The 13,137-nt window shown below is 37.6% G+C and overlaps 1 protein-coding gene across 1 annotated transcript in view; it reads left to right on the forward strand.

The window, feature by feature from the left end:
• Positions 1-3,085: 3,085 nt before the first annotated feature.
• The window catches only part of LOC132913716 (zinc finger protein rotund-like), a 244,776-nt gene continuing 234,724 nt past the window's right edge, over positions 3,086-13,137 (forward strand). The window contains exon 1 of the mRNA XM_060972242.1: positions 3,086-3,473. Coding sequence (XP_060828225.1) covers positions 3,297-3,473 — 177 coding nt within the window. The 5' untranslated portion in view covers positions 3,086-3,296. The remainder of the gene's footprint in view (positions 3,474-13,137) is intronic.

Here is a 13,137-nt window from a genome sequence, read left to right on the forward strand (position 1 = left end):
ATATCGAGTTATTAAATCCTGAAGAATGAAATTAATGAGAAACGGCCACATCGTCTTAGATTGCCTGACAGAAGGTAGAGTGCACGTTGAATCGGTTGAGAAATTGATTACACGAGAAATTTTTCACGAAATACATGACACTATGATTGTTTTGCCATATTGGTATACCCGTTAAGCAATCGTCGCTTAAAATGTCGTTATTTGCACATTTATTTGTGAAATATTCGTAGTCGATGTCACGCATAATTTGAAGAGCGACAAGTGCCAGACAAATAAGAGGAGATTGATTCAAGAGATACTTCTGAGTAGACGTTCACCGACCCCTCGTCTCGGTGGGGTGACTTTTTATCCTAGGGACCGTTTTTTCTCCGGCTACGAAGAAATTCCCCAGGAATTCGTGGACCGTTTCAGGGGCGGCTTTTTGCATGGTGCCTCGTGATGCTCGTGACCTTTTCCAACCTATTCCTCGAAGCGTACACCAGTGTGAAATTAAGTTGTAGGAGGTCAGGGTCTAGTCTTGTATTCTCCATTCAAGAAATCCTTCAGCCTTTCATCGAATCACATTCTTATCGTGTTGCTTCGTGTTAAAACTGTTCTTCATCGTGTTCACGTTGGCTTTCAGTAAAAACGCGTTATTCATGTTTCATCAGCGTGCATCGGATAATTAGTTAATGAGATATGCAAGGAGATGTGTAGGAGCTTCGTGCTTTGTGAATTTTTCACATTTTTGCGCCTCTGCATATCTTTAGTAATATTAGATCGGTTTTACTGCGTGTACATTACTTAGAATCGTTGGATAAACGATGCGACGAGAAAACCTAGTTTTTCTGCAGAATGTTTGTTTTTGTTTTTCTTGCTTCCGTAAAAGAGATCCAAAGAAGTGATTTATTCTCGGACTTTAATATTTAACATTTTCCCAAGTAATGTCACTATATATATCCTCTGATAAACGTGAAATTCTGGTGTAAATTAAATCGATAAATTGTAGATATTTCCGCGAAGAAATAGACGTTTCTTATTATACAACACTCGATAATTGAATGTTGTCTAGATAATTTCAAACCTTTATCATTATACTTTCCTTTAAGGGAAAATACTTCTGGTATACATGAAATCGATGAATTATAATATTTTTTTTAATAGAAAATTAGATATTTCCTTATAATGGAACAATGTTATGGATAGTTGTACTTATATATTGTAGATAATTTGCGAGGCTTTTATTATTACACGTTCGCCACTCTCCTCTAAAGCTCTAAGGTTTCTATTAAAAATAATTTTAAACAATATTGCAACAACCGCCAATATACTGTAACAATAATACATATTCAGCGACAGGAGTGACAAGGAAGGAGCTAATAGGAAAGAGAAGGGGTTAATAAGAGAGAGAGAAAACCCGCCCGTTCCCCCACACTGCCTCCTAATCCCACCACGGCGGCTCGTTACCCCCACTTTAATCCACGCAGCACGAGCGACTCGCGATGTATCGCGAGGGGCAGAGCCGAGGGCGGCCGAATGAAACCGAGGGCGGCCGAACGGTTGTTCGAATCGCGACTCCCGCGTCAGTGCTGCAACCGCGTCCGCGGTCCACGGTTCACGATTTCCGGGCCCCGCCGGTTCTGTTTTTTCCTCGCTCGTCGCAACGCCAGAAAAAAAGAAACGTACGATCAAAGGGTGGTCTCCGTTTTCCAGGAGGAGACGCGTGCTACTTGAGCACCGAGAGAAGCTGGTCGATCGACAGAAGAAACGAGAGGAAGCCGGCGAGAAAAATCTCGGTCGCTTTTCCGGTAGCATCGTTTTCCCGCCACTTTTCGTCGCCGGTAAGATGGCCGCGGTTGCGATACCACCCTCCCTGCGGATTTGGGCGTTCGAATCTCTGACACAGTGAGCCAAGACGATCGTTGAGACGAAGTGTACCACGACGAGGAAGAGTAGAAGAATACTTGAAGAACAGGTGAATGGTTTCGAGTTACTGTTATCATGAAATGCAGCAGCCTCGATGCATGGACCGTTGTACAGGAGGTGGTTGTCGTTTCGACGGTAAGCCGGTAGGGTCTTCGAGGAATCTCGCGAGTCATCCTGCGCTTCCTGGCACTCGAGGAACGCGATCATGGAACGTACGAGCGTATATACCGTGCTGAAACATACCGTGCGAGCTTCTAACCTATAAAGAGTGACAGTCGATGTTGACGCGTTGAGGAGGAGTGCGATGACAGTGGGGAGCGGAGTCCAGCTGTCGACGGAGCCGATCACGGGGACGTCATCAGAGAACGTAAATTAAATAAAAGTGCAGTTTTGTCCGAAGTGCAATATTACGAATACCGCGACTAATTATTACGATATTTGTGCAATAATCTTCACGTTCGATCGAGACTTTTCGCGAGAAAAGTGCGAATCGATTGTGTATACGCGTACGTGTGACGTAAAGGAAGAAAGAAAAAGACAGATATAAAGGGACATATAAGTAGAATAGAGAGAAAGGATAGTAGATAATAATCTAGTCATCGACCGAGGAACGATATTTTTAAGGTAAACGGTTTTCGCTAGTAGAGACTCGATCGAAGGCCGCGAGCCAATCACGCACCACGCAGGAGAGAGAGAGATAGGACGGTGAAAACATTAGGCCAGTGCGGTTCACCCTTGACGCCGTCTGTAACCGACACGGTGTGTTTACATCGTGCACGAAGTTATCCATAGTTTCGGTTCGGTTGTTCACAGCGTAGCACGTAGTGTTACAATGGCAAATTAAATATACGCGATTATATATATCATATATATCGAAACAGTGCGTCTCTTGATATCAAGTATCGCGTATTGGAATCGAAAATTCCCATAACGAGTGAAGTAACCGAGATGCGTGGAAAAGGGACGCGACACTCTATATTGGAGTCCAGTGAATGTTCTTAGACACTTCTTACAAGATACACTTGCTGCTAATTGTGTAGCTTTGAGAAGCTACTGTTTTCTACATATAGAGGGAAGAGAAACTAAGGAAGAAGGCAGAAGGTGTACTTATTATCCGTATTTCTGGTTTCGAGAAGAAACAGACGGAGTAAAAGAGAGAAGAAGAAAGGCGTGGAGAAGAATCTACGTGGATTAGATTCAGGTTGCATCTGAAAACGGTTGGAGGTAAAAATCGGTATCGGAAGTGCGGCCAAGTGCTCGCAGTGACGTAAGAAGGAACCGTGGCGCCTCGGGACTATTCTACGGTGCCAAACGAATTTTTGATCGAGCGAAATCGAGTGTTTGGACGCGGATACGCAATCAGGTGACTGTATAAGGTGTTCTAGTGAGAAATGTATCCGTGGTATCGGGACAGCGTCGCCGCGGCGGCGGCAGCCGGCCTCGGAGGACCCGTCGGAGTCGTTGGTTCCGGGTTCTGCTCCACCGGCCCAGGACAAGGCGGCACCACTATCAAAACCGAGACCGGATATTCGGATTGCATGCTGGCCCTCGACTATGTCCAGAGTAAGGTAAGTTCAATCAATTTTCATATAATATTATATTTCTCCTTTCTTTTAAGTACTTGTTTTTCTTTTTTTTTTCCAAATAATAGAAACTCCGATTTCCTATGGTTGACCCCCTGAGCGTGGAATCCCCTCGTTGTTTATAGAGGGTTTTTAATAATTTAGTAGGAATTAGTATGTAATATTTAGTAGAGATTCTTTCTCAAAAATGGCGGTGAAGTTATGCAATATTTTTTCATTATAGAGACACGATGGAAACAGTAAGATATATATATAAATTAATTGTGTATTGAATTATCTGTTCTCTCTTTAATAGAACGTTTTAAATGAATCAGTAATTTTACACCGATTAAATTATAAAATATCGTTTCTTTATGAACATTGAATAAATATAGTAAAATGTGCAGAATTTGTTCTTAATCGAGGACTTCGATAGGAGCTGTACGTTTTAATGTTGCAGTGACACGCGTGGAAATTATACAACGTTTCTTTGTGAAAATAGAAAATTAGGATAAACATATAGAGTGGTTGTTATTAATATTTGAATAGGATTGTACTTGAGCTATTATTGCTCTCTATATTTAATCGTAATTGAGCGAACAAGAGGATAAATTAGCAGAAGAAACTATAGCTTACTCAACTTAACTTGAGATTTATTTTCTGAAGAATATAAAGGATAAATAAGTACTGAAAATTTGCCTATTCTTTTTTTTCTTACGTTTTAGAATTCTCGCTGTGTTTACTTTTTAGATGTGTAGCGTGTTTCGATACGAAAGTCCAGGACTTTAACCTATTGTTTCTCCGTAGTGGAAAGTAGTTATGAAGCTGAGACAACGTATCGGTGTTGATGTTGATGTTGCTCGTTTCCTAGAAAATCAGAGCGTCTCTCGAAAGTCTATCTCTAATCTGCAACGATATAATAACACGACACAGCAAATTAGCGTAGATAATAAATATTCAGAGGGAAATGTTCTTCCTGAATTTTATTATTCATTCAGAATGTATGTAATTTTATAGATGGAATTTTATTAAACCTTCGCAGAGAATCGAGAGTCGATTGAACGAGTAATTTTTAATTGCAGAAAAATCAAAGATTTTCAACTTGTATATTCAATGGTTCTTTGCACCGAATTAATAAATGAATTCCACGCTCGAAGGGTTGACTATTCGCAGATGAGTTAGGCGATGGAAGAGAAGGCAAAAATTGAGCGTAATCGGTGAGAATTGAATAATAGTAGGTTTGAAACAAGATTCTGAATGAAACAACCCTTCTTAAGCTTTCCTCTTTCACGCGTTAACTCATCTGCTTGGTTTTTATCAGCCACGCTTTTGGAGCAAGGTTTTTAACACCATAAAGAAATTCTTGGAACATACGCTCTTTTTCGAGCACCTGTTATTATTCAACTCCAAACGGTGTTTATATACATACATTTAGAATTATAGCATCGATAAATTACTACAGGCAAGGGAATTTTAATTTCACCTTGTTAATTTAATAATTTGTTGCTTACAAACGTTGCAAGCTGTAGGAAAAACAATAATTTTAGAAAATTATTTACTCGCAATTAGCAAGATCACGTGTACAATGATTATCACATCGCGATAACGAGGTAACAAATTTCTAATAACGAACGAATTAATTATTAATACGAATAAGTTGAACGAATGGAAATTTTTAATTTGCCGGATAAAATAAAATGCCAGATTATTAACAAGTTTGTAAAAAGGAACGAGTAATGTATTGTACCAAGCGGAGCCAATTTCATTTCATATTTTCTAAACTAAACAAATATTCAGCCATTATAAACATCACTTTATAAACACACATATAAAATACAATATGATCGTATTTTCTTAAGAGAACGTTTAACATTTCCTGCACACCTTGTCTCTTACATCCCTATCAATTACCTAAAATAATTTAACGATTTTCTACAAATCTGACATGTATTGTATTGTTGCTCTTTTTGAAAAGTTATCCGCTATACGGTCGAAGTCGGCTTGTTTGTCCATCGGTTACTTCGTTTTTGTTTCACCTTAGTTCGATACCTCTTCGATTTACATTCTTTGTTCCAAAACAGACGTACCGCTGGCAGCAAGCGAATTCGCTCGCTTTTGGTATAAACAGTATCGTTGATTCCACGTTTGATTTATTAAGAGGCGATGCTACGAATCGCTATGGAATCCGTGCGTTTCATTTTTCCCGTTACTGAGCGCAATATCGTTTCTCGGTAACGAATTCCCATACCAAGATGCTTGTGCAATCGCGAAGAAACGAAGGGCAGGCAGATACATTTTTATATACAAGGGAAATCCATCGTTTCGTTGTCGAAGCTAGCGGAATGTTTCACGTTGTTTAGGAATCTTCGATTCGAATACTCGGCTCTTGTATCGATAAATTGTCTCGTTAGATATCGTACGCTGTGCCTTTTTTGTTATTCGGAAATATTCCGTACGAATGTTTGAAGAAACATTTTAATGTTATTGTTTCTTTCTTGTAGAGAGATAGCTGTTTCTCTATGTTGAATGAATTTTAGAGAACATTGGGAAATTTCGCGCTCGTTCCTTTCTTTTTCTGTGAAAGGTACTTTCTTGTTCTCAATACTATGTTGTCGAAACACTTAGCATCGTCGTGAAAAAATTTCTCTAGTAAGTTTGGCAGTTTGACACTTTTCAAAGGATCGTTCAAGCTTTGCAAGTAGAATGCTCCTGAAAATGTGCTCCTTCACAGACTAACAGAAAATTCACCATTAGCTTCCTTCTATTATACATATCTTTTTCTCTCGAATTTTATTTTATAAAGGTATAGCGAATTGTCATTAACATTTTGTACGCATATTACTTCTGAATCGATCGAATATGAATATTCTCGAGTCCTCTGAATCGCCCAGAACGATACAACACTTGGCGATAGATTTCCTCTATTCATTTTGCGAGTGGAATTTTAATTTGTTTAAAGTATAGCGAATTAGCATTAAGAAATTTTGCGTGCGTCGTACTCCAAGACGAATCGTTTAAGCATCTGAAATGATATACCGTTGAGGACGTGTAAATCGTTGGTCGGAAATTACAGCGTTCTGACGCTAAAAACAGTAAAATCGATGGGACGATGAAACGTTAAAATGAATGGAAGCAACGCTTTCAGTGCATGAATTCATTTGGTCGCAGAAAACCTGATTATCTCGCAGGCGTTATACAGTGTAAATCAAACGCAATTAGAAAATCAATAGCCATTTTCTAAATTGAAGTATTGGAACTGTTCTTTGCAAGTACTGCGAGTTGCTCTTAAATCATGCAGATTACACTGCACTCGATAAAGTAGCTACGATAGTTTCCAACTAATTCGTCTTATAGTTTATTCTAGTGCCTATAATTCTTATTCCGTCGCTGAAGTCCTGTCCTTTTAGTTATCCTTCCAACATAAATTTTAATACAAACATCAAACATTGATTTATTTGAACGTCCTGTTTAACGAAACGAGTACACTGCTTTGTGACCAGCCTTCCCAAGGAGAATTTATTCATCTTTGTTCCAATTTACTTTTCATCGAAGCTTCGTATTCTGATTAAATAGACAACCTTAGAGTTTTCTTACGAGAGGGTTATAGCAGAGTTGGAAAAGGTTTGAACGAAAATCCCATGAATTTTTCAACGGATTGTAACCTCGATCATTGCGAACGTTCACTTGAAAGTTGTATTTCTAGATATTATTTTGCTTATCACTGGAAATAAAAGAAAATCTTTGTTCGATCGAAAGAAATTTTGAAGTTGGAAACAATTTTTGCTACCTAAATACTCGCGTAAATGTTTCCAGAAATTTGGAGCTTCGATGTTTATTATCGTTTGGCTTTGGGCCGAAGCTTTGGAATCTTCGCGTCGAATGAATTCCGCAGGACGTTAGAAAATATTTATCCTATATGGTGGTTGTACACCTTTATCCTTCCCGGGGGACCGAGCGACCATAATCAACCTGTAATTTATTTCCTCGTGGCCGAAGAAAAATCCGGTTGGAGAGGAGTCTCCAAAAAAATAGGAGCGCGAAAATTATGCATCGTTCATTAAGTCTCTGTTTGAAAGTTTGAGCCGGTCTTGCGACGTTTCACGAAATAACACGGGGTCGTTCACCCTCTCGGTTTCTTTCCCTGGTGTGTCGCGCACCGTTGAAAAAAGAGAAAGAAAAAAGAGAATAAAAAAAGCGGGGACGACTCGCGTCCAGTTTTTACCATTCGCAAATTATCGTGCTGGCCGAGACAATAATGGCATTGTACGTCTTCGAAGACGAAGATTAATATCGAGATTATCACGCGGTAGCAGTGAACCTGATACTTCGAATGTTAATCGCCGGACATTCATCGCGTTGCACCGAGTTCCGCGTGCTATTTTGCATCATTCCGCTGGAATGAATGATTGCGCCGTTTCTGTAATTAATGTCGTACAATATGCAGACGACAGAAATGCCGTGAAATGTTTCTCGATCGCAGCTGATAGGCAACTATTTTCTATCCTCGTCGCTCCAGTCTTCCGCTTTGGCATTTTTCATCTTCTGAAATAGACAAATTTCGAGGACTTTTAGTTCTTCTTTTCTTCCCATTACATCCGTCGTACGTACAAACCGCTTGGACGTTTCGACATTCCTATGTGATGCGCGAAGTAAATATTGGGATATTCGACGATTTTCATGGCGAATGGACACGAGCCGATAGCCAAATTTATAGAAATTAGATGAAGATAAACGTTTTGTTGGAATACTTGCAAATGTACACAGCGTACATGAAGGTTTAAATATTGGAAGATTTCTGCGAACGATAACGCGGAAATTAACTCACAGCAATGTTCATAGATAGAATAGACGAAAAGATTAGAATTTCTTAATTGATAGATTTACAAAGGATGTAGGAAGCAAAATTCTAAATATAGCGTTCAGAGATGTCTATAAAGAATCGCAAGACAGAAATAGCAATGTAAAACCGATTATAGAATGGTTACATAAAGAATAGAATATCTTAAGCCTTTTATTCTCACGCTGTGACTACATTTTCCGACGATATATATTTAGAATCAGATAGATCGGGAATTGCTCGTAGAATTACAGATAACTTTTATCTCGTTTGTAAATAATTTGTCCTCTTTCTTCATACGAAAATGATTTAACGACTCGTTTAGTTATCGTCACGATGAAAGATTTCGCCAGAAGAACAAAAAGCCGAGAATCAGAATATTCCAAGCTCCCTAACGCCACAGATAAGAATAATTTTAATTCCAAACCTCCTCGAAATAATTTCTTAAATTATTCTTCGATTTATTCCATCGAATTTATCGCAAATAAACGGAACCACCGTCAAAGTGGAATGTTATACAAATTAAAAACATAATTCCTATACCTTGGAAAGATAAGAAGAACTCGTAGAAAGAATCTTTCATTGGATAGAAAAGAGAAAAAGTGTGTGTAGCCGGTCTATCAATTACCCAACCGTGTTGCCCGCGAATTCCTCCACTTTCCGGCAACGATTCCGCAAACGTGGAAAGAAGTATTCGAAAAGAAGGTGTTCGCCACACTCAACGGACAGCGTTGTTCACGGCTGAGGTGGTTCGATCGCCGTCGAACACGATGCTCGTGTCGTCGATTCGCCAGCTACTTTGTAATTAATCGATTCGCCTATGTACTATCGCGGGATTTTTTCGCTTGTTGCACGTTGTTGTTGAAAAACGTCTGTGCAACCGGTAACTGTAGTAAGAAAATAATCCGGCGTGTCAACCTGTGAAAATGATTTGCCGGTAAAAAGTTGCGAACGATCCTTCGCAGTTAGCTCGGTTGCATACGGTTTTTCGCCTGACCAACTAGAAAGCGGCCATTTTTTCTCCATTTTTTCTCCGATAGGAATGTAACGGTATGTGGAGAGCAGGAGTCGTGGAAATTGATTAGAAGCGGACTTGGAATTTGCACGGATCTTTGTTGCTCCTTCGCTTTTTACGCGACCTGAAAAGATCGACGAAGGTGTTGCCACCGGCTGATACAATGGAAGGTCACTTTATCGAAGGATTTTTATCCTTTCTTGCATCTCTAATACTTTCCATCTGGCTTCGCTATTTTTCTATTATTTTATGAAAAAGATCGGTCGGATCGTAATATGGAAGTAGTGAACGTTACTTAAAAAATAATATTCTCGTTGCGGAATATACGAAGATTTTCACTTGTAGGAATTTTTATCTCCTTTTGTACCTTTTAACCGGTTTATACATTTCGGTATTTTCTATCTGGCTTTGATATTTTATCATTATTTTAAAATTGGCGAAGGTTGATCGCTATAAGATGCTAGCGAATTTCATTTAGAAGATAACATCCTTGTTATAAGCTGTTCTCCTATGCATGAAAAATAAATATTCCATATCGAATGTGAATAAAAGCCAGAATATCGCCAGGATGCACTTTACCCCGTCGTTCGATCGCGCGCTTAAAAAATAATTATACGGTTTCGCGTGAAGTGTCGCTGGAACAGATTCGATTCGTTAAGGTAACACAGTGATTTTTATTATAGCACAGACACATAATTAGCTTTAATGTCGATCTAACGCGATCGTTAATAGTTAACGACGATGATTAAATGCCGGCAACATTGACTGTATTCTAGTATCGATCATAATTCCAAATAATTAATCGATTTAAATGATCGACAGATAACACCTTTATGTTGCACTTTTTTCTGCCCGCGCCTTTGCGTTCAATGATTTTCTTTGCCGATATTTTATGAGCAGAACGTTTCTTTCATCCTTTTTCTCCTATCGCTTCTGTGCTTAAACAACGCTCCAATTAACGTATTTGGTGGCAAAAGAAAGAAAAAAAAAAAAAGTGCAAATTGCTGTGAAGTCTCTCCGTTTTCCTCTTGCGAGCGATTTACAAGAAATCTCCGTGAGGTGACAAAAACCAACACAATGTTGTAATTCTAAACGATGTTCCTTTTTTGTACGTTGAAAAAAAAAGAGTTAATAACGCATATGTAACAGTTTTTAATAGAGCACGTTTTCTTACTTCAGTTTGATTTTTTCTCTCTCCCTCTCTTTATCGTGACAGTCGTACGAGCGCGATTAGGAGTTAATTTTGGAGCGGAGCTTTTTTTCCATAATTACTTTTTCTGACTTGTTCTAATTAACAGTTATCGCTGTTATTAATTCATAGGTATATAGATATATCGATATTGCAAGTTTTATGCACGGTTTTCACTATGAATTATATAATCCAATAATTTCTTTGTTTTCTGATATAATTTTTTCAATACAAACGAAGAATTTGTTCGATCCGAAGATTATGAATATTCATGAGGAAGAAAATTATCTTCTTGCTGTTCATTGAAACAAACACCGAGTTTCCGTTTATTATTAGATTGTCCAAAAAGTTCCTTTCGTTTCATAAGGTGATGGTAGATGAGCAACAATTTCTGTTTTATATTATTTTATTGAATTAGCTATGATCCATTTCGTTCTATTTCTATTATGTTCGTGTACAATTCAATAAACTAATATAAAACAAAAAACATTGTGCGTGTATTATTTCTTTATAAAAGGAAAGAAACTTCTCGGACAACCTAATACGATTCACAGCATAGAGAATTTTAACCTAACGATATGCTTTTTTTTTTTATTTCTGTCCGTTCGTTTCTCGTAACGTAAATGTTCGTGCGTCGTGAAATTACCTGCGACGATGGAATGGCAAGAAAAATTAGGAAATCGAGCGAAACTGGGTTAAACCGCGCGCCGTTTGAATCAAGAATTACGAAACGCGTTGCGTCTTTCGCGCATCCTGCAGCTCGTTTTAGCAAACAAACTTTCTTTTCCCTTTCGTCAAGCACGCTCATTAAAGTCTTCTTCCCTACCAAGTTGTTGCAAGTAGTCGCTTACTACTTAATTACGTGCACAAGATTTGCGCGGCGTTCAAGTCTCCTCAAAAATAATTTCTTTCGCGATAATCTCCCCTCTTTTACAAATAATTCTCCATACCGTTATTTTCTTCATTATCTTTTGTTTTTTGTTTTTGTTAAATGATAAATCTAATTTTTCTTCTACGACGTATTTTCTGACTTCGTACGAAGGGAGCATTCGCAGTATAAGACAAGAAGGGAATATTAGGTTGTCCGAAAAGTTTCTTTCGTTTTATGAGGAAATAATAGACGCACAACGTTTTTAGTTTTATATTATTTTGTCAAATTACGTACGATCCATTCTGTGCTGATAAACACCGCGACATTTCAGAGACTTGGTTTCGCGTTTGTTGTAAAAAACACGGTTGCGAAAGAAAGACACTTCTCGGACAACCTAATACATATTCAAAGTGCTGGAAAAATATCAATATTCTTACTATATTCTTTTATCGAGATTATTCAAATTATAATATCGACCCTTTCAATGTCGAGAAATTTTCTCAACTGGAAGGAAGACTATTCGTACTAAACAATGAAAAAAGCAACTGTATTTTCCAAATATTGAAATCTCATAATTCTCAATTTTCTCAATCTGTGTAAAAAGATAAGGAGCAAGTATATTTCCCAAACTTTAGTAGCTATCAAAATTCTTATCCTTTCCCTCGTCGATAGTACTGGGATTGATATTAATTTTATTATTAATTTTATTAATTAGTACTGGGATTAACTTTCCTAACGTTAATCACAAAGCCTCTCAGCCTAATTTTCTTTGCCAAATTAAATCATACTTGTATATATCAGTTGATATTAATTTTATTAATAATTTTATTAATTAGTACTGGGATTAAATTTTCTAACGTTAATCACAAAATCTCAGCCCAATTTCCTTTGCCAAATTAAATCATACTTGTCCATATCAATTGATATTAATTTTATTATTAATTTTATTAATTAGTACTGGGATTAAATTTTCTAACGTTAATCACAAAGTCTCAGCCTAATTTTCTTTGCCAAATTAAATCATACTTGTCCATATCAATTGATATTAATTTTATTAATTAGTACTGGGATTAAATTTTCTAACGTTAATCACAAAATCTCAGCCCAATTTCCTTTGCCAAATTAAATCATACTTGTCCATATCAATTGATATTAATTTTATTATTAATTTTATTAATTAGTACTGGGATTAACTTTCCTAACGTTAATCACAAAGGCTCTCAGCCTAATTTTCTTTGCCAAATTAAATCATACTTGTCTATATCAATTGATATTAATTTTATTAATTAATACTGGGATTAACTTTCCTAACGTTAATCACAAAGCCTCTCAGCCTGAATTTCTTTGCCAAATTAAATCATACTTGTCTATATCGCGAGATAAAAGGAAATAAGCTCTTACGAATAATACGTCTGATGTGTGGAATAAATTCTTTCTTCAAGAAACAAGAACGATTTTCAAAAAAAAAAAAAAAAAAAAAAAAAAGAAAAAACTAGATGAAGTTTGTCACGTACATTCACGGTGCGTGGATTCTCAGTTCGTAGGTTAATTGAATAAAGGCGACGAGAGATGAATTCGTATCTCCCCGGTTGCAACGTGTAATTGCCAGGCTAGTTAGCCGCCCTTTGTCTGTTCCTTTTTTAATTATGTATATTATGTATCCCGTTGCGAGCCTCTTGCTTCGTTTAGGTCTCTCTGCTAGCCTTCTCCATTCGCGTTCACACTCGTCCGAGCTTCCACGGCTCGTGGCTCGCACTT

Source organism: Bombus pascuorum, chromosome 13, assembly GCF_905332965.1.
Source record: "Bombus pascuorum chromosome 13, iyBomPasc1.1, whole genome shotgun sequence".
Lineage (NCBI taxonomy): Eukaryota > Metazoa > Arthropoda > Insecta > Hymenoptera > Apidae > Bombus > Bombus pascuorum.